The 22,960-nt window shown below is 36.6% G+C and overlaps 1 protein-coding gene across 1 annotated transcript in view; it reads left to right on the top strand.

The window, feature by feature from the left end:
• The window catches only part of LOC123564816 (hemicentin-1-like), a 168,915-nt gene that overhangs the window by 79,194 nt on the left and 66,761 nt on the right, over positions 1 to 22,960 (top strand). Inside the window, 14 exon segments of the mRNA XM_053524242.1 lie at positions 1,324 to 1,405; positions 1,941 to 1,977; positions 2,626 to 2,791; positions 3,344 to 3,461; positions 4,923 to 5,041; positions 5,189 to 5,348; positions 6,726 to 6,812; positions 7,097 to 7,288; positions 11,236 to 11,520; positions 16,777 to 16,964; positions 17,175 to 17,271; positions 19,188 to 19,475; positions 20,663 to 20,935; positions 21,466 to 21,609. Coding sequence (XP_053380217.1) covers positions 1,324 to 1,405; positions 1,941 to 1,977; positions 2,626 to 2,791; positions 3,344 to 3,461; positions 4,923 to 5,041; positions 5,189 to 5,348; positions 6,726 to 6,812; positions 7,097 to 7,288; positions 11,236 to 11,520; positions 16,777 to 16,964; positions 17,175 to 17,271; positions 19,188 to 19,475; positions 20,663 to 20,935; positions 21,466 to 21,609 — 2,236 coding nt within the window.

Genomic DNA, 22,960 nt, shown 5'->3' with positions numbered 1-22,960 from the left:
TTGTAATTATGTCTCCCCCCCCCCCCCCCCCCCCCCCACCCCCATTGTTTTTGCCCTGTCCGTCCGAGCAACTTAAAAGAAAGGGAGGGCCATCTAACTGTAAAGAGAACAAAAGAGAACAATAGCTTCAATTAACAATAGATTATGATAGGCCCAGGTTCCCCTATACAACAGAAAATAACGAAAGAAATGGTCTCACCTTCATTTCGGTGGCACGTCCATCGGTCCGTCCGTCAAACTTCATTTCCTATTAACAAATGGAGAACCATTTGGCTTAGAACCTTCAAACATCAGGTTGGAAAGGCTTGTGGTGTAGACGACCCCTATTGTTTTTGGGGTCACTAAATCAGAGGTGAAGGTCACAAGGGCCTGAACATGGAAAGCCATTACCGATCAATAACTTGAGAACCACTTGACCTAGAATGTTGAAACTTCATAGGATGATTAGACATGCAGAGTAGATGACCACTATTGATTTTGGGGTCACTTTGTTAAAGGTCAAGGTCACAGGGGCCTGAACATGGAAAATTATTTCCGATCAATAGCTTGAGAACCACTTGACCTAGAATGTTGAAACTTCATAGGATGATTGATCATGCAGAGTAGATGATGACCCCTATTGATTTTGGGGTCACTCTGTTAAAGGTCAAGGTCACAGGGGCCTGAACATGGAAGACCATTTCCAATCAATAACTTGAGAACCACTTGACCCAGAATGTTGAAACTTCATAGGATGACTGGACATGCAGAGTAGATGCCCCCTATTGATTTTGGGGTCACTCTGTTAAAGGGCAAGGGGTCACTGCATCAGAGGTGAAGGTCAGAAGGGCCTGAACATAGAAAACGTTTTCCAGTCATTAACTTGAGAACCACTTGACCAAGAATGTTGAAACATAGTGGGATGACTAGACATGCAGAGTAGATGACCCCTACTGATTGTGGGGTCACTTGATCAAAGGTCAAGGTCTCTGGGGTCTGAACATGGAAAACTGTTTCCAATTCATAACTTGAGAACAACTAAGCCCAGAATGTTGAAACTTAGTGGGATGATTAGAAATGCCAGGTAGATGATCCCTATTGCAGCCAACCATCAGTGACTCTTTGACTTTTGCTCCTGTCCCCTATTGTCTTCGTACCCATACGCCTATGCAGTGGGGGAGACATGCGCTTTTCTGCAAAAGCATCTTCTAGTTTATGAATGAATACATAATTTCCTATGCTTCTTTAAAAAAACATTAGCTTAAAAGAAAAACATTTGTTCAAGTTTTTTCTTCCATTATTTGAAGAACATGGTATGGTTGAGTTATACATGACTGATTTCAGGTTGCTGATACAGCCTTGTACACATGCAGAGCTGTTAATGAAGCTGGGGAATCAGATATATCGTACCAAGTTGATGTACAAGGTAAGACAATAGAGCTGTTAATTAGGCCTTGAAATCAAAAATCTTTTTGGAGAGTTATTGCACTTGATTTAATATAAAATTTTATGGTGTTTGGCCATTACACTTTTATTATCTGGTGAATTTCCACTAAACTTTACAGTAGTGATCAGCACCAAGCCTTTTTGTGCATATTACTGCTTATTCAGGTTTAGTGATTTTCAGTGGAGTTATGGCCCATGATTTGTCAGATTTTCCCTTATACATGCAACTGCTCTTACACTATCAAGAGGAATCACATCAGAATTCACAAAAACGATCATGGCAAAGCATAGTTGTGCAAATTATTGGCATATATTCTGTTTCAGTGATTTTAAACAGAGTTACAGCCCTTGATTTGTCAAATTTTTTGCTGTTTAGGACCAAACCTAAAATGAATGATCAGTGCCAAGTGTTATTATGCATAAAGCTGGCCTGTTCTTGTGCAGACATATTCAGGAGAACTACTGCCCTTTATGTGTCAAATTTTGTAATATTGGCAACTTCTTTTGTGTGTCAGTGGCATACTCCAGAGATTTTCAGCAGAGTAATGTCCTGTGATTTGTGATATTTTTACAGTGTTTACACTGCTTGCTATATATTGCTGAATTTCACCAAAGCTGAAACATGATTAGTGTGAAGCATAGCTGTGCATATCATCAGTATGTTCTGCTTTAATGATTTTGATTGGAGTCCTGACCCTTGGTTTGCCAAATTTTTAGATATCTGTGCTATTACTCCAGTATCTCTGCTTGGAATTCCACCAGAACTTTGCAGGAGTGATCACTGCAAAGCCTAGTTGTGTGTATCATTGGAATTTTATGGTTCAGCCATTTTCACTTGAGTGATGACCTTTAATTTATGTCATCTTACATATTTGGTAATTATTTCCCATGAGACAGTATGTTGTTTGCAAAATCCAGACCACTAGCTCTAAGCTCAGTTTTGCACTTGGAGGTAAAAAGTTAATAGGGTCTATCTTGTTTGATCAATATCTCTGTCAGTTATCAAAGATGTTAGACCATTTTTTGTTGTCTGTCCAAATTACTTTGCTGAGCTTGGATGGATATTCAAGTTTCTTAAAGTATGACTGTAATGAAATGCTTTACCTGTTAACGTTTATCATCAATGTTTCTCTAATCAATATCCAAATGGCTACTGTAGAACTGTTCTTTTGTATTAAGATATCCTCTTGTATTTGATAGTTCCACCAAACTTGATGAAGATGAAGTAAATGCATCTCCACATGTAGAACTGGGCAATTCTGTTGTACTGAACTGTCCTGTAGTCGGTGTACCACAACCTAACATAGTTTGGATGAAGGCGGGTCAACCAATCGACTATGACAGCCATAGACATATAACTGTGCAGGTACTCTGTATGTTTCTTCTGTTTAATATTTTTTAAATGCCTGTTTGGATAAAACAGTATTCTATTTCAAGGCCTGTCTTATGGGAAAAATGCCATGATTTTCAAGACTGTTAAAATACATGTATAAACATATTGTTTTTCCGTGTGAAAGTGTTGTAACAATTAAGGATTTAGTATGGTTCCAATCAGATGTTATTTGTCCCCTACTGGTCTTAGGACCAGTTTAGGGAAGTATAGTACGTTTGAGCCGTGTCATGAGAAAACCAACATAGTGGGTTTGCGACCAGCATGGATCCAGACCAGCCTGCGCATCCGCGCAGTCTGGTCAGGCTCCATGCTGTTCGCTTTTAAAGCCTATTGGAATTTGAGAAACTGTTAGCGAACAGCATGGATTCTGACCAGACTGCGCGGATGCGCAGGCTGGTCTGGATCCTTGCTGGTCGCAAAGCCACTATGTTGGTTTTCTCGTGGCACGGCTCATTTAGTGATATACCTAGTTATACTTGAAAATTGTCATTTTGTTAAAGGTCATTTTATTTTGGCCAAATACAGGCAGATGGTCAGAGACTATCAATAGAGAGAGCTAGGCTTACAGACGCAGATGTATACACATGTATTGCTGCAAATCAGGCTGGTTCCGTGGAACAAGATTATGAATTAGATGTTTGGGGTAAGTGCATCTTAAAACATGCTTTACAATATCTTAAAACATGCTTTACAATAAAATAACGTAGTGTCTGTAGCTTTATATATACCAGTATGAAGGTTGTCTTAAGTGCATCTTAAAACATGCTTTACAATAAAATAACGTAGTGTCTGTAGCTTTATATATACCAGTATGAAGGTTGTCTTAAGTGCATCTTAAAACATGCTTTACAATAAAATAACGTAGTGTCTGTAGCTTTATATATACCAGTATGAAGGTTGTCTTAAATGTATCTTAAAACATGCTTTACAGTAAAATAACGTAGTGTCTGTAGCTTTATATATACCAGTATGAAGGTTGTCTTAAGTGTATCTTAAAACATGCTTTACAATAAAATAATGTAGTGTCTGTAGCTTTATATATACCAGTATGAAGGTTGTCTTCAGTGTATCTTAAAACATGCTTTACAATAAAATAGCATAGTGTCTGTAGCTTTATATATACCAGTATGAAGGTTGTCTTAAATGTATCTTAAAACTTGCTTTACAATAAAATAACGTAGTGTCTGTAGCTTTATATATACCAGTATGAAGGTTGTCTTCAGTGTATCTTAAAACATGCTTTACAATAAAATAACGTAGTGTCTGTAGCTTTATATATACCAGTATGAAGGTTGTCTTAAATGTATCTTAAAACATGCTTTACAATAAAATAACGTAGTGTCTGTAGCTTTATATATACCAGTATGAAGGTTGTCTTAAGTGTATCTTAAAACATGCTTTACAATAAAATAACATAGTGTCTGTAGCTTTATATATACCAGTATGAAGGTTGTCTTAAATGTATCTTAAAACATGCTTTACAAAAAAATAATATAGTGTCTGTAGCTTTATATATACCAGTATGAAGGTTGTCTTAAGTGTATCTTAAAACATGCTTTACAATAAAATAATATAGTGTCTGTAGCTTTATATATACCAGTATGAAGGTTATACTGGATGGACTTGAATATTAATACCAGTATGTAACTAGTCTTGAATGATCTTCACCAAACTTGATCAGCAGCAACCTTGTATGGACCACTTTCAGGTTTGTTATATTATCCTGTTTAACCTCTTTCAGGGGCCATCATCACTAAATATAGAAAATGATTTAAAGACTTATTCACACGACCCACTTGATAGATCTTTATTAAAATTAGTTTGTTATATAATCTTTGTATGGACGTCTCTAAATGACCTGTTTTGGGGACTGTCAGTACCAGAAGAGGAATGTTTCATGGATCTTTGTTCACACAAGTGCCTGATTGCACCAAGGGGCTTCCAGAACTAAATATATAAAAACAAAGTCTTTCTTTAATTAAATGCTGGATGAATATTGACCAAATGTTTTTCAAGATGATACTCTAATCGTTACTATTTTCCAGCTGATGATTTCCTTGTGTCTGTTATTGTTAATAGTATATATACATATATGACATTGCAGTACCACCTTCGATAGACGGCACGAACCTAGATCTAAATCCAACAGTGATCAAAGGTCATACATCAGAGCTGTTTTGTCCAGTGGAGGGAAATCCTTTCCCAGATATACTGTGGCTTAAGGTACAATAACATACTACATGTTCTTATCTCCCTTAATATCTCAAATTGAATAAAGGGATTGACTTTTTCCTGTAATGTTCTTTTGAGGATACTTGCTTCTCTAAGTCTTGTTACTAATAATGTTAACCAGTAAAATCTTGATAATAGGATGGTGAGCCAGTACAGTTAGACAGTCGTGTTGAAATTATTGATGACGGCATACAGCTGAAGATCTTAAACGCCACAGAGAGTGATACAGGCAGATATGAATGTGTTGCAAGAAATCCTGCTGGACAACAATCATTGGCGCATAATCTGGAAGTTCATGGTATATAAATCTTGTCTCTTTGTTTGGAGATATTAAAAATACTCGTGAAACAACTGGTCGGATTAGAACCAAACTTTGCAAGAAGCTTCAGTACCAAGGCTACATTGTACATTTTGTTTATATTTTAATGGGATTATTTATAATACATTCCTTAAAGATCATTTCTAAATTTGAAAACTGAAGTGATCCATTTTTAATTAACTCGATGTTTGATCTATTGGGTTCTAGCTCACCTGAGCACAAACTCAATGGGAGCTATTGTTATACCCTAGTGTTCACCATCAGTCTTTCTGTTAACATACTAAAGGTCAAAATTTTTGCCCATTCTAAATGTGTTCCTAAATTGTTGGCTGATTTTGAAACTGGGTCATCTGAGGTCAAAATCTAGTTCATTAGGTCATATCATAGATAAATAAATATTGTTAACATTTTTGGGGCCACATTTTCTTTGATTTTCATAAAGATTTGCCAATATGAAATCTATTTTAAGTACTCAAGACCAAAAGCTAAGTCACTCAAGGAATTATACAAAAACCTTATGAAGCCATTAGAAGCTGCAAGTTTAGCTTGACTGCTGGAAGAATAGTGAGATTTTATGCAGATGTTTCCACTTAACTGCAGAAAGCAGAACAATTCTTTATCACATTTTGAGGTCGCGGGAGTGAAATAAAGCCATTAAATAAAAACGATAATACACTGGTGTAATAAAGCTTTGACGTCGACGTCGTTTATAGTATTGGAAATGTTGGTCAAATTGACTTACTTATATAGTAAAGAAAGTAGATTTTTTGATGTTTCGACAGGAAAGACTAACATGTGATAAAAAGAATATTACATTTGTGACTTTCCATATTGAATTTATTAACTCGTTGAATAAAATTGATAAAGTGCTCGGCAGAGCCTCACATTTTATCATTTTATTCAACTCGTTTAATAAATTCAATATGAAAAGACACTCATGTAATATCCTCTATTGATACAACTTCTTTTCATGGACTGCTTGAATGAATCTCCACTAAACTTGTGATGCCTCTTAAATGATTTCAAATGATTACACATTACTGTATTCTTGAGCCATGGCAGAAAAACATAGAAAAAAAATGTTCAGTAGCAAAAATGCATTATGAATATTCAATAAACTGGATCAAAATCAACGTCAGTACGTCAAGGTCATCCTCAAGTGACCAGATTAAGCTCCTTGTTGTAGTTATTTTTAGTTTGACTATTTAAGGAATAGGTAGCTATTGAACAGAAGAATCATATGGCCCTATTGTGGTAGTAAAATACAAGGAAAACACCTGTTCTCTCTTATTGAATAAATGATATATTTGCAATTATGTACTCATTAACAGAAAATGTTTTGTATCTATATTTTAGTTAAACCATCGATAGATGAGTCAAATGTGGTGTACTTCCGAAAAGTTATTGAAAATAGAACAATTATCATCGAATGTCCAGTATCAGGTATATTTTGATAACATGTAACATCTGTTTTTCATTTTGACTTGATTTGGGATGCAAACAGATATGATATCTGTAGTCATACTATTTTCCCAGGTCTGATAATCCTGCCTGTGGTTTAGGATGCTTTATGCAAATATATGTTCAAAATTCAAATGAATGATTAGAAGATAAAAGTAAATAAATTGATTTCCTTTTCTTATTGTTTCTAGTAAAATCAAGTTGACTGAAAAATGTTTTCCTGGAATGTGACAGAGTTTTGACTGATCTCAAGTGAAATATTTCAGGTATTCCTACGCCAACAGTTGACTGGCTTATCAATGGCAATCGTGTGAGGTCCAGGGAAGGTCTACAGTTTAGTCATAATAACAATCATCTAGAAATTGCCAGAGCCCAGGTTACAGACACTGCTGTCTATACATGTATAGCAACAAATGCTGCTGGAGAATTAAAGAAAAATTTTGACTTAGAAGTGCAAGGTATTTCCTCATTAAAAACTAGTGTTCCTACTATGACCAAAGATTCAAATTTGGGTCACAACTTTAAGGGTCAGTTTCAAAATAATTTCACAGATATTTTCCTTGCTTGACACCCTAGTAAGCTGTGAAACTCAGGTATACAGTCTATGGCCAGGGGCATAGCTGGCTTTTCATAAATTGCAGGCCCGTTAAATTGAGCGCCGAAGGTTCCAGTTCGGTAGGGGGTTATGGGGGTATCCTGCCCCAGAAAATTTTGTAATATTAGAGTGTCTGTGGTGCAATCTGAGACATTCTGGCGGAAAAAAAACCGGTGCTAAGCGAGCAGTTCAGGTCAATTAAACACACACAAAGAGGTCATTTAAAATGTGACATCTCTGGCTTTAATCTATTGACCAGACTGACGCCTTTTCGCCGTTTATTGCATCACATAGTACCAGTTTCAAACATTTTATTATTATTCTAACACGACCCGTCACATAAAATTATATATAAATACATAGAGGAACCACCTACACGGTGTGTATGCATATCAGATCCCTCTCTGTGGTAATGAAAAAAAAACCCGGATCCCTCTGTGTTCGCGCACAGGGCCTTCTATATGGTAAACAGTGACAATGTCAGGGAACTCGGAAAATCAAAATTTTCGTCCTGAACAAAAGTTTGTGCATAAAAACATGAACCACGGGAAGGCGTAGCTATATACCCTTGTTTTTTTATTGTTAAATTAATTTTGTTTTATCAGTTGGCACAAATACCGGCAAATGAAGATGGAATGTAGACGGTGAGAAATGGCTTGGATGAACATTGTGCGATGTTTATGAAACATAAATATGACTTTCCTTGAATATAGCAAGTATCTAGTACCTTAGATGTGAAGCCATTGATCCACAGACTTGTGTAGATATGCCACTGAAATGCACCCCCCACCCCCTCCCTCCTACATAATTAGCCCCTCTTTGTATCAAATCAAATTAAACAAATCCTAGCTTAAGTGATTTAAGTATCATTCTAACACTTATAAGATTTTTAAGAGTCTTGTCGATTATTAAAACACGTTTCAAAAATGGCCTACTTTTGGTAATGCGTCCATTTACGTTTCCAGATTAGAATCCCTTCCTGGTGTTAGAATGGAAATAGATTTTAAATTTGCGTGCTTTGTTGGCAAATAAAAAAAACAACATGTTTTTTTCATTCAAATGCGTCTTAATTAATCATATATCTCTTATCTCCTGGGTCAGGAAAAGGCGGACCAGATGATGCCATTTTCAAATTTGGTGCCAAAATACTTAGCGTAGGTTTACAAATGCACTTATAAAATGTAAACTACGAGCTAGCTATAAGAGCATTGTCTATTTGCCGTCATTTACAAAGTTGCGGGGCGATATTTTGCGGGGCGGTGGTATACAAGTGAAAAAACAAACTACTGGTATCTATTTTATTTTTATGCCCCTGAAGGGAGGCATATTAGTTTTCAACTGTCCGTCCGTTAGTTCGTTCGTCACGTTAACTTTTTGCATGAAGGCACTTTACTCGCGAACCACTGCACCCAGGACCTTCAGACTTCACATGCTGATAGTACTTATTGAGTATACCACCCCTACTGACTTTGGGGTCACCAGGTCAAAGGTCAAGGTCACAGGGGCCAACGTTAACTTTTTGCATGAAGGCCTTTACTCAGGAACCACTGCACCCAGGACCTTCAAACTTCACGTGCTGATAGTACTTATTAAGTACACCACCCCTACTGACTTTGGGGTCACCAGGTCAAAGGTCAAGGTCACAGGGGCCAACGTTAACTTTTTGCATGAAGGCACTTTACTCGCGAACCACTGCACCCAGGACCTTCAAACTTCACGTGCTGATAATACTTATTGAGTACACCACACCTACTGACTTTGGGGTCACTAGGTCAAAGGTCAAGGTCACAGGGGTCAACGTTAACTTTTTGCATGTAGGTACTTTACTCGCGAACCACTGCACCCAGGACCTTCAAACTATACATGCTGATATTACTTTATGAGTACACCAACCCTACTGACTTTGGGGTCACCAGGTCAAAGGTCAAGGTCACAGGGACCAACGTTAACTTTTTGCATGAAGGCACTTTACTCGCGAACCACTTCACCCAGGACCTTCAAACTTCACAAAGCTCCTACAGCCTAACTTCACCCCATACCCTTCGATTTTTATTGCATATTTCGCATTTTTATTTTTTCGTTTTCTCGGATAATCTGCAGGCCCGGGCCTGCAGTGCCTTATAGAAGCTACGCCACTGACGGCTATCTTAACCATCTTGTTTTATATACTTTGATCTGGTTAAACAATCTGTAATAAAGATGTAAGATCTTTGTATGGACTCCCTTCAAGTTTGGTCACTGTAAGGCGGTAAGATATGAAAGATTAAAATGTCTTCTACTTGTTACCAATTTGTTGGATAAGTTGGTCTGTAACATTCTTGTATAACCTTGCCCACAATCATTCAAATACATTAGTTTGGACACTCTAAAGGGCCACAAGAGCTAAAAATATAAAAAAAAATACTTAAAATGACTTCATTTCAAGAAGCACTTAATAGTTCTTTACTACAGTTGGTCTACAGGATCATTGTGTGGTTCTCTATCAAGCTTTGTGAAATGGTTCCACTTGGCCCTTTGTACAGGCTGCAAGAGCTGAAAATATAAAAAAGCAGTTAAAAGACCTCATGAACCACTTGTGGATCTTCACTAAGTTTGACTTGTGGCATTATTGGACCAACATCTCTCAGTTTTGTTCAAATGGTCTTGTTTGGCCTCTTTAAGTGACCACCAGAGCTAAAAATAAAAAACACGCTTGTTAGCTCACCTGAACCAAGAGTTCAGGGTGAGATAATAGAGTAAGCAATGGTCCATTGTCCTGTGTCTGTTGCCAACAATTTACTTAACATCTTCTCTTCTGAAACTACTACTCAGAATTACACCAAACTTGGTTGGTAGCATCCTAGCAAGGTCCTTTTTCAAGTTTGTTCAAATGGGAGCACTAAGCCTTTTCAGGGGCTGCTAGACTTAGAAAAACCTTTAAACAACTTCTTGTCATGAACCACTTGATGGATCTTCATCAAACTTAGTCTGTCTGCAAAATACAAATATTACCATTCATGATTTAGCATGTCATATGTGTAGTCATGGTCAGATTAATTACTTAGGGCCAGTTTGGCCCTTGTGTTGTTTTATTTATTTATTCATGACTATGAACTGCTTGTGCGATACATTACCAAACTTGGTCTGTACCATCCTTGCAAAAACCTCCCTAAATTTTATTCAAACAGTTCTGCTTGACCATTTGAGGGGTTGCCAGGACCTTTAAAATGTTTACTTGCACTGCTTTATGGATATTCACCAGATTTGGTCCGATATAGAAATAAGGTCTAAAAGTCATGATTGTATGCATTCCATTAATGTTATTTTATCCCTGTGTCGTAGCCTTTTAAAATCCTGCTAATGAAATTTTGTTTATTTAACAATGTTTTTGTGAGAAATATTTATTAGTAAATGCTTGTCATCCTATAACTGGAAGAATAAAGTTTTGATGTTTTGGGCATTCAGAATCATGCCTTGTATTGCCAGAAGTGTGCCAAATTTTATACGAGGGGTGTTCAAGAAATATGTAGACTGGCTCTACAACTTTATAACATGTCTGCTAACAACTGCACTTATTAAAACAGAGTGACTTCTCTCAGTACCAAATAAGAGTTTATTTAATGACCTTTGTTAATGTCCTTGTTCACCAGTGTTGAGGATATGGCATCAGTTTATGAGTTATGTGAACCACACACGTATATAGTCTTTCTACATGGCCGTCTTTCTTACATTCTTTGATTGAAATTTTTATGATAATTGCCTTGAAAATTTATTTGAGGTTACGGTAAATGTTTTGGAGTGCAATTTCAACACATAATATGTTAATTACAGTGCCACCTAAAATAGATACTGACAAACTAGCAACAGAGCTGAGTGTTACCCAGAACAAGAGTACAGCTATAGTTTGTCCAGTGAGTGGCATACCAGAGCCATCTGTTATCTGGTATAAGGATGACGAGCCACTTTTAGACTGGCCGTATCAAGGATTAAGTCTGAAAAACAGGGAAAAGACTCTGGAAGTTTTGAATGCACAGACAGATGATGCAGGTGTTTATAGATGTGAGGCAACTAATCGTGCCGGCCAGTTGAAGTTAGACTTCACACTTCATGTTTATGGTATGTTTGAAAAATGTCCTGATATCAGTTTTATCAAATGTCTACTTAGACAAAACTTTGATGCTGCAATATTGCACTGTTATTATGTCTCCCCCAGGAGACATATTGTTTTTGCCCTGTCCGTCCGTCCGTCCGTCTGTCCGTCGGTCTGTCACACTTCATTTCCGAGCAATAACTGGAGAACCATTTGACCTAGAACCTTCAAACTTCATAGGGTTGTAGGGCTGCTGGAGTAGACGACCCCTATTGTTTTTGGGGTCACTCCGTCTAAGGTCAAGGTCACAGGGGCCTGAACATTGAAAACCATTTCGGATCAATAACTAGAGAACCACTTGACCCAGAATGTTGAAACTTCATAGGATGATTGGTCATGAAGAGTAGATGACCCCTAACGATTATGGGGTCACTCTGTTAAAGGTCAAGGTCACAGGGGCCCGAACATTGAAAACCATTTCCGGTCAGTAACTTGAGAAAAACTTGACCCAGAATGATGAAACTTCATAGGATGATTGGTCATGCAGAGTAGATGACCCCTAACGATTTTAGGGTCACTCTGTTAAAGGTCAAGGCCACAGGGGCCTGAACATGGAAAACCATTTCGGATCAATAACTAGAGAACCTCTCGACCCAGAATGTTGAAACTTCATAGGATGATTGGTCATGAAGAGTAGATGACCCCTATTGTTTTTGGGGCCACTCCGTTAAAGGTCAAGGTCACAGGGGCCTGAACATTGATAACCAGTTCTGATCAATAACTTGAGAACCACTTGACCCAGAATGTTGAAACTTCATAGGATGATTGAACATGCAGAGTAGATGACCCCTATTGATTTTGGGGTCAGTCTGTTAAAGGTCAAGGTCACAGTGGCCTGTTCATGTAAAATCATTTTTTGGAAATAACTTGAGAACCACTTGACCTACAATGTTGAAACTTAATAGGATGATTGGACATGCAGAGTAGATGACCCCTATTTATTTTGAGGTCACTTGATCAAAGGTCAAGGTCACAGGAGCCTGAACAGTGACTGGAGAACCACTAGGCCAAGAGTGTTGAAATTTAGCGGGATGGCTAGACATGCCAAGTAGATGATCCCTATTGCAGCCAACCATCAGTGTCTCTTTGATTTTTGCTCCTGACCCCTATTGACTTCTTGCCTATAGGACTTTGCATTGGGGGAGACATGCGCTTTTTTACAAAAGCATTTTATAGTTTCTGATTGCTGTAACTAGTACAATGGTAGTGTCAGTTATGACTTGCTGATTGCTGTAACTAGTACAATGGTAGTTTCAGTTATGACTTGCTGATTGCTGTAACTAGGAGAATAGAAGTTTCAGTTAAGACTTGCTGATTACTGTAACTAGGAGAGTATTGGTTTCTGTTACAACTTTCTGATTGCTGTAACTAGGAGAATAGAAGTTTCAGTTAAGACTTGCTGATTACTGTAACTAGGAGAGTATTAGTTTCTGTTACAACTTTCTGATTGCTGTAACTAGGAGAATAGTAGTTTCAGTTATGAGGCCTAAATTAAAATTATGTTTGTTTGACCTTTACCGACCCAGTATTTTTACAGTGGATAGGTAGGTAGGTAAATAATTTTATTATATTTTAGTTTTTTTAATGTTTGTTCTCAGTAATAAAGTCTATTATTAATACCTATTGCTTGTAGATAATCTCTGAAGATGCTCTGTTAAACGTATGCTTGTAATATATAAACCCTTAGCCTTTGCACACACAATATGGGCACAGACGTAACTAGCACATAAGGCAAACCACCAAAGTTTTGAGTATCTTTCATGTCTATACTTTTTCTTTATATATATATCAAAAGTCTTTTCATGATTGTTTTCACTACATCTGCGCTTAAAAGTACAAAAAAATATAGCGTGAAAATACGCGATATTTGGCATCTAAACACACTATTGAATTACAGCTTTAAATATTTTCAACAAGTGTTTGATGCTTAATTCAATAGATAATAGTTTTTTATGAGTTTTAGAAGGTTTTAACACGGAAATGGCAGTATGCAAACGAAAGTGATGATTTTTCAGCTTCAAGCTACTTACACGTATTGGTCATATGTTACTAAAAACAGAAATAAGATTGGGTTTCCCAACATCAGACATTTATTATGCCATTGTCCTGGCAAAAGAAGTATAAGATTTATATAGCTCTTTGTCCTGGCATAACAAAATTAAATTTATTAAAACTATCTAGCCTGTAATATTTCAACACATTTCCGTTCTTGTCAAATTCTTGAAATTCGAAAACTGAGATGTTCTCACTTCAAACAAATGCATTTCAAAATGATCTCTGATTTAAGACATTTTGAAATCAACAATTAAGTCAGTTTATAATATATTTTCACAGATAATTAAATTAGCGGTGATTATAGACTGCAATCTATGTTTTCGTCAGGAAAACCTGCCGTACAAATCAGGGATGTAAAAAAAATTCACACCTCGTCTGTCTATTGCCGTAATACTCTCACTGTTGTGAAAGCAGTATTATGTACAAGCAAATTTCAAATATAACACATTTCACTGTATTTTTGTAATCTCCGCCACCTAGTTGCTCTCCATAATAACTGCATCGTTAGTATTAATAATCACAGTCTAGCCCCTACCGTATTTTCCAAAAGTGTTAGGACTAGTTATTTTCACTTTCTAAAGACTTATTTCCCAAAAAATGATTATTTTGTAAAGTGTCCCAAAAATTTGGACACAATATTCATAATCCACTTAGTGTTGAAAGCGAAATAAAAAGCGTAAACGATTATCGGTAATTATTCTGTTGATAAACTTAGTCATTGTCCTTGTTTTCATCATCAATTAACACCCCCCTCAAAGCGCTAAAAGAAGTGTGTCGGTATCATTGGCATCTGAAGTGGAGATCAAAGCGGTATAGTTGCCCGAGATTGTCATGGAATTACGTCATGTTTTCGTGCCATGTGACACATCACTGTTTGATCGTACCGCCTCGGTTCTTTAAATTAATCAATAAAAAAGTTTCTTCTCTAATTTGTTAAAGCAAATTCAATTTTTAAAGCGAATTCAATATCCTTTATAAACTGACAGGTAAATGTGTCAAACGATAATTGTGGATATCCTATCTCTGTGAGCTATTTTGCCGCACTATCATAAATCTGTTTGCCAAAAATCGTTTTACGCCATGTATTTAAATTGCTGACGCTTTTTCATCATTTAAGATTTTTTTATTCTGGTTTTTTTTTTTTTTTTTTTTTTGTACTTTCTGGTCAAAAGTCTGAACTTTATGCCTATAGAATGTATCATTTATTTACTCTTAGAAAGAGATAAGTTATTAAGATCGCACTGTTTGAAATTTTACAAAGAACTAAATTTAAATTTGACCGTTTTTATAGAATTTTGCCTACATTCCTGTCGATATCTTATTAAAATCGTTGTAGAATTCAAACTATATTACTTCTTAAGCGGTGCTAAAAATATTGGAAGCGGTAATAACAAAAAATGAATGCACTACGCGCGTTTTTTGTGTATGTGTAAACAAAAGTAACGTCGAGTGATGTAAATTAGATATTACGATAGGTCGCACGTGCTCGTGAAATGGAAAATTACCGGCATGACGTTTTGGTATCTTCACGTTTAGCGGGTAAATTAGATACTAGATTTGTAAGATTATGTCCTTTTGTCAGATTGCTTTCCAGTTCCAAGAGGTTTGATTGTCGTCTGCATCCTATGGCCTTAGGCAACGTTATGGCATAGTTGACACGTGTTCGGAATACACAAGATAATAAACAATCCGCTTTATCGATTTTCTGCTAGCTGACCGCGGGTTACTTTCTCACTTGCCATAATTATTTATGCACTTGTTAAATAAAATAATCGCCAGTTTCAAGCACCAAAACAAGTTTTTTCCCTCTGATAAGAAAATAAAAATATTTTTTTACTCTGGAATGCAATAAAATTATTTGAGTCGGGGCAATTTTATCGGGTCGGTAGGTAAAGGTCAAACAAACTTAATTTTATTTTAAGCCTGACTTGCTGATTGCTGTAACCTGTACAATGGTAGTTTCAGTTATGACTTGCTGATTGCTGTAACTAGTACAATGGTAGTTTCAGTTATGACTTGCTGATTGCTGTAACTAGGAGAATAGAAGTTTCAGTTAAGACTTGCTGATTACTGTAACTAGGAGAGTATTGGTTTCTGTTACAACTTTCTGATTGCTGTAACTAGGAGAATAGTAGTTTCAGTTATGACTTGCTGATTGCTGTAACTAGGAGAATAGAAGTTTCCGTTACAACTTGTTGATTGCTGTAACTAGAAGAGTTTTAGTTTCTGTTACAATTTTCTGATTACTGTAACTAGGAGAATAGTAGTTTCCGTTATGACTTGCTGATTGCTGTAACAAGGAGAATAGAAGTTTCAGTTAAGACTTGCTGATTACTGTAACTAGGAGAGTATTAGTTTCTGTTACAACTTTCTGATTGCTGTAACTAGGAGAATAGTAGTTTCAGTTATGACTTTCTGATTGCTGTAACAAGGAGAATAGAAGTTTCAGTTAAGACTTGCTGATTACTGTAACTAGGAGAGTATTAGTTTCTGTTACAACTGTCTGATAGCTGTAACTAGGAGAATAGTAGTTTCAGTTATGACTTGCTGATTACTGTAACTAGGAGAGTATTAGTTTCTGTGACAACTTTCTGATTGCTGTAACTAGGAGAGTATTAGTTTCTGTTACAACTTTCTGATTGCTGTAACTAGGAGAGTAGTAGTTTCAGTTATGACTTGCTGATTGCTGTAAGTTGGAGAATAGAAGTTTCCGTTACAACTTGTTGATTGCTGTAATTAGGAGAGTATTAGTTTCTGTTACAACTTTCTGATTACTGTTACTAGGAGAATAGTAGTTCAGTTACAGCTTACTGATTGCTGTAACTAGGAGAATAGTAGTTTCAGTTACACATTTCTGATTGCTGGCAACCAGGAGAATAGTAGCTTCAGTTAAAATTACTGACTGCTGTATCTAGGAGAAAAGTAGTTTCAGTTACATATTACTGGCAACCAGGAGAATAGTAGTTTCAGTTACACATTACTGATCGCTGTAACTAGGAGAATAGTAGCTTCAGTTACAGCTTACTGATTGCTGGTAACTTGGATAATAGTAGTTTCAGATACACACTTCAAATATTGGTTTTGTGCAATACTAAACAAAAGAAAAAAATGGAAAGACACAAAACAGATGAAAAGTGTTTCAAGAGTATTTAAATTTCCATTTTTAGTACCTCCACAAATTTCTGGATCAGAGGCAGTGACACATGTGTCAGTTACACATGGGGCAAATGTAGCTTTAGAATGTGTGGCATCAGGAAATCCAGAACCGCAGCTAGCATGGATAAAAGATGATGAAACTATAGAACTTGTAGAGAATCCACACATCGTGATACAGAACAAGGGACGTCTGCTGCAGGTTTGAAATATCTTAGTATAACTAGTGTATATTGAGGTAGTTGTCAGGATGGTTTGATGGTGGTCGAAACATGCATAGCCAAATGATTATGAAATTCTTCACTATCATTCTTTTTTATTGTTTTAAGGGCCCCTAGATAGGCCAGTTTGACTGTAAATAAGACTGCAAAAACAGTAATTAAATGCTTTTAACATTTATTTCATAATGAAGATCAGCAACTCAGAGGTAACAGATTCAGGAAGATATGTTTGTCATGCAGAAAATCGTGTCGGGATTGCTGAAAGGAAGTTTGAGCTAGACATCAATGGTGCAGTATTATTGTATTATTGTGTTACCAAATTATGTTTTTATTCAGATTTGTAATAAGAATGCTCTACCTTTAAGTATACTGTGGTACCCAACAAGAAAATATACTACCGTATTGCAGTTGCACATTTTTTCATCTAAAACATGCAGTTATGCAATGGAAAATTGGTAATTGTAATCTCCCATCATTCACCAATTGCAGTCACATTTTCTCAATCATTCTCAGATATCATCTCAGAGATTCTTTTAAGTATTTTTTTTTAACTTTTTAACTTTGATAACATTCCTTTGATAACCTTCCCTACTGACATTTTGTTCCAGACGACGTTAGCAAACAAAATAAAACATGTAATATTCACAGTTACCAGTAAAACTCGATATGATGAAAGTCATGTTAGAAATGAATCTGAATGTGTAATCATATAGTGTGTTTAGATAGTCTAAAAATTTACATTGCATATTAATTTTGCTTACACACATTTTAGTGTACACATGTTGTTGAAGCAACACTTTACATACATGTATGTTGTCATCTGGACCATAGGATCGGTAGGGAAGCTTATCCAAATTTTTTTGTTATATGCTGACAAAAGCATAAAATAGCCAGTGTTTTGCAAAAAGAATCATTGAGAAAATGTGACTGGTGCACAGTTGAAGATTACCAGATTTTCAATATGCATAGATTTAGCCTCATTCTTGAAAGTGCAGTATGTTGGACCCATACACGCATGGCTGTTCTTCTTTGGAACACTTAGGTGATCTTAGAAATGTCCTTGCCAGGACAGGGATCAAAATATACTGATGGGTAGGGTATGATATTTTTAATGGCATTTTCTCTCTTGTCTGGTGCCAGTGATTTATACAATAAAAAAGCCATTTTAATAGCTTTTAGTTTCATGAATACAGTTTATAAAATGATATATAAATTTATTTTTTGAAAATAAATCCTTTGTGGAAATTCTGATTTTATCATAGATCAGATATTTATGAACATTTCATTAGGGAGATAATGTCTGTGAACCTGTCACTTTGGAGATACTGCAGGCATGATATCTGTAAATGTGTCATTTGGGAGATATCTGCCAGCAGGATATCATTCTGTGAACCTGTCACTCTGGAAATATCTGCAGGTGTAATGTCTGTGAACATGTCACCTGGGAGATATCTGCCAGCAAGCTATCATTCTGTAAACATGTCATATGGGAGGTATCTGCCAGCAAGATATCTGTTAAGATGTCATTTGGGAGATATCTGCCAGCAAGATATCTGTGAACTTGTCAACTGGGAGATATCTGCCAGCAAGATATCTGTGAACATGTCACTTTGTAGATATCTGCCAGCAAGATATCTGTGAACATGTCACTTGGCAGATATCTGTGAACATGTCACTTGGGAGATATCTGTCAACAAGATATCTGTGAACATGTCACTTGGCAGATATCTGTCAACAAGATATTTGTGAACATGGCACTTAACAGATACCTGCCAGCAAGATATCTGTGAACATGGCACTTGGCAGATATCTGCCAGCAAGATATCTGTGAACATGTCACTTGGAACCTATCTGTGAACATGTCACTTGGGAGATATCTGTCAACAAGATATCTGTGAACATGGCACTAAACAGATACCTGCCAGCAAGATATCTGTGAACATGGCACTTGACAGATATCTGCCAGCAAGATATCTGTGAACATGTCACTTGGGAGATATCTGCCAGCAAGATATCTGTGAACATGTCATTTGGAAGATATCTACCTGCAAGATATCTGTGAACATGCCAGCAATATGTATTTTAACATGTCATTTTGGAGATAACTAGCAGCCAGACGTCTTTTAAAATGTCACTTTAGAGATATATACAAGAGGATGAAACATGTAGTAAAGATTTTAAGTGAGTTATTTGTGTGATTTTAGTACCTCCATATATAAACGGATCATTGGAAGGCTTACAGAATGTCTGGGTAATTATAAACAAACCTCTGACATTGGAGTGTCCAGCTGAAGGTGTTCCTCCACCCAGTATTACCTGGAGACGACAAGGACAGTTTATACAACAGTATGGTAGACCTGGTTTACGCCTTCAGGACAATGGAAGAAAGTTGTATATTGTTCGTGCTCAGTTAAGAGATCTCGGAGATTATTCTTGCTATGTTGAAAATGTTGCTGGCAATGCTTCTTTGGACTACTTTGTTAATGTATATGGTAAGTCTCTCTCAACCTCTCCATTTAAGAAGGCTAATAGATTCATTACCCTCAATATAACAGCTTTTCTTTCAAACAATCATCAATGTTCTTCATATGATAAGCTGTGTTGGAATTCATATTAATCATTCATATTAAAGTAACAAGAAAATGAATTGTACAGTTAAGATTTTGATTTTGCATTTACATGTATATACTTTTGAAAATCAGAACTTGAGTTTATTTTTAATGCTATGTCTATTTTCATGGTAAATGATGAAGTGTTGTCATAACGGGTTTTAACCAAAAGCTGCAACACATTATAGCCACACCCTGATACTGATATGCAATTTGTCAGAATTTTGGCCCTTTATGTACTTAGACAATTGGAATTTCTTTGTAAGCTATAGCTTTTGAAACTCGTTACACTTGTTTATTATCATTGGATAAATAAGTAGGTAAAGAACCATAACTTTCTTACATTTTATTTGTAGAATTATTTCCCTTTTTATGTACTATGTATTTCTTGGGTATTTTTTGTTTAATTCCACTTTTCTTGAATGATACAGACTTGAAATTTTACAGGTTTTGAGGCACTTAGATATACTCTTGACCATGCATCTGTCAGCATGTCCTTCCTTCCAGATGTCCATCTGTCTGAATGTCATTCCTTCCAGATGTCTGTCTCAATAAGCATTTGACCTAGAGACATGAAATATTTTATGAATATTGCTTAGCATGTGAAGTTTTGTACCTGGGGTATACCACAACCCAACCCCCTCACAAATATACACTCCATCCCTTCCTTCCACCCTCTTTTCAAATAATTCTGGCAAATTTGACTGAATACACATTATTTAAACAGTAGATTCTCATTTGTATCATTTCAGTGCCTGTTAATACACCTGACTTCTTATAATACTACAAAGATCAAAAGGTTGAAATTTAAAATCTGTCTTGGGTATTTTCCAGCTGCTGCTGTCACATACTCCTGGCCGCAACTCATCCCATCACAGCAGAAGTGTGAGTCTATGTCAAAGGTGATGTAGAAGTCCCCACAGTAATATATGGGAAATGATTAAGATGAAGCATAATTTAGCAAGTTGTTGAAAGTCAGCTGACTTGTTGCACCCGTACAAGATTTAAAAGATGACTGTGTATAAGTACTAAACTACTTTTATAGAGATTTATGATATCTTACATTTTAGTGCCTCCAACAATAGAACGGGGGTTGGAGCGAGTAGAGGCTGTTGTTAACACTGGAGCCACACTGTTATGTGAGACTTTAGGGCTTCCAGATCCTGTTGTCACCTGGCAGAAAGATGGGGAACCATTTCCAACAACTGGACTCAGACATCGTATGAGGGTTTCAGGTACGATTGAATTTACGTCAGTGCGACTGGAAGATACAGGAACCTACAGCTGTAATGCAACAAACGAGGCTGGAAGTGCAACAAGAGTTATGAAATTAGATGTTCAAGGTAATAATTGCCATTTTGTGAACATTTTTAACTTATTTGGGAATGATATGTTTCCTTTGATTAAGAAACGCTTGAGAGCATTGTTACTGCTTTCTCTAAATTTTGTGGTAAGGTTTCTTCAAGCAGGAAAGGTATATAAAATGTTGTTTAAAAGTGGTCATTAACCTTTAGCCTGCTGCCGGCAAGTGATTCTGCCTTTGCGACCAGTGCAGACCAAGGTCAGCCTACAGGTAAGAGCCTGCACTTACATGTAGGCTAATCTTGGTCTGCCCTGTTTGCTATTCATTCAGTAAATTTTTAGTAAACATCCCTTCAAAAAATAAATGGTACAGCCCAAATTGAAAGATGGACCAGTCCATTTTAGAAATTTATCAGGGTAAAGATTGATGAACTTTCTAACACTTTAACACATGAAAGTGCTGTTACTCACCCGATTTGAAATTTGCATATCCGTATGGAAAGCATTGATATTTGAGGTTATATTGTAACATAACAGTGTTTAAAAATGTGCACTTCATATATATTTCTAGTTCCACCTAGAATGGTTGGTACACAGCCCCTTTACTTGAATGTCGCTGAAGGAAGGGGAATTGTGCTTCCTTGTAATGTAACAGGAACGCCAGTTCCCACAATTACCTGGCAAAAAGGAGCTAAAATGGTCACAGGTGGACAAGGTAAATATTTGGGAAATATTAAAATTTAAGACAACAATTATGTCATCACTTTTTGCAGCATGTACATTTCTCACATTTCCGTAATTGTTGTCATTCAACAAAAAAAGATTTGAGCAACACCATGAGAAAACCAACATAGTGCATTTACGACCAGCGTGGATCCAGACCAGCCTGCAGCCTGGTAAGGATCCATGCTGTCCACTAACAGTTTCTCTAACTGCAATAGGCTTTGAAAGTGAACAGCATGGTTCCTGACCAGACTGCGCGGATTTGCAGAATGGTCTGGATCCATGCTGGTCGCAAATGCACTATGTCAGTTTTCTCATGGCGTGGCTCATTTTTGTAAGGCTTAATTTTGCAAGGCTTTATTTGAACTGTGGTAAGATTTGTCATTGCAGTTTACAGCACCGTAACCTCATTAATCAGGTTTGGCAGCCTGATTGCTGTGCATATGAAATAATGTGGCAAGATAAAGACTGTCGTCCTATACCTGATTACATTTTGATTGAAATGTTTTTTTTGCTATGAAAGTCAAAGGTAAGGGTAGCTTTCCCAGAAGCTAGAGCATCCCAAACACAGCCATAGAGCCATGCATTACAGAGTCAGCTTGCAACAAAAAGAAACTGTAATGGAAAAAAATAGCAACATGTTACATCAAAAATTCGATAACAAGTCATTATAACTTTGCCGATAAATTCTGAAAAATGCATTGAAAAACCCTTGAATATTATCATCATAAACCCAGCTATAAGTTGTGCACATCCATTCATAGGTCCAGAGACGTATTTCCATAGCTATCACATGCATTTTCAAATAACTTCAAGGTCACTAGGTCCAAGGTCAAAATTGAAGGCCAAATGTCATCAGTTTTTAGCTCACCTGTCACGTAGTGACAAAGTGAGCTTTTGTGACCGCTCAATGTCCATCGTGTAAAGTGTGTCAACAATTTGTAAAAAAATTCTTTTTCTTCAGAACCACTGGGCAGATTTACACCAAACTTCACAGGAATGATCCTTGGTTGGTCCACTTTCAAAATTGCCCAAAGAATTTAATTCCATGCAGAATTGCGGTTGCCATGGCAACCGTAAGGAAAAACTTTTAAAATTTTTTTGTCAGAAACTGTTAGCCAGATTTCAAAAATGTTTTATGGAAATGATCTCTAGGTGACCCTCTACCAAAATTGCCTAAGCCATTCTGTTTCGGTAAAAAACATGGCCACCAGGCTTATTTTCCCTATATGGCTTTATTGTAAATTTCAAAAATCTTTTTCACAAGTTCACAACTACTGAGCAGATTTACACTAAACTTCAAAGAAATGATCCTTGGATGCCTACCTATCAAAATTGTCCAA

The sequence above is a fragment of the Mercenaria mercenaria genome, chromosome 15 (assembly GCF_021730395.1).
Source record: "Mercenaria mercenaria strain notata chromosome 15, MADL_Memer_1, whole genome shotgun sequence".
NCBI classification, from domain to species: Eukaryota; Metazoa; Mollusca; class Bivalvia; order Venerida; family Veneridae; genus Mercenaria; species Mercenaria mercenaria.
The sequence above is the reverse complement of the archived record's forward strand: the minus strand, read 5'-3'. Positions and strand labels throughout refer to the sequence as shown.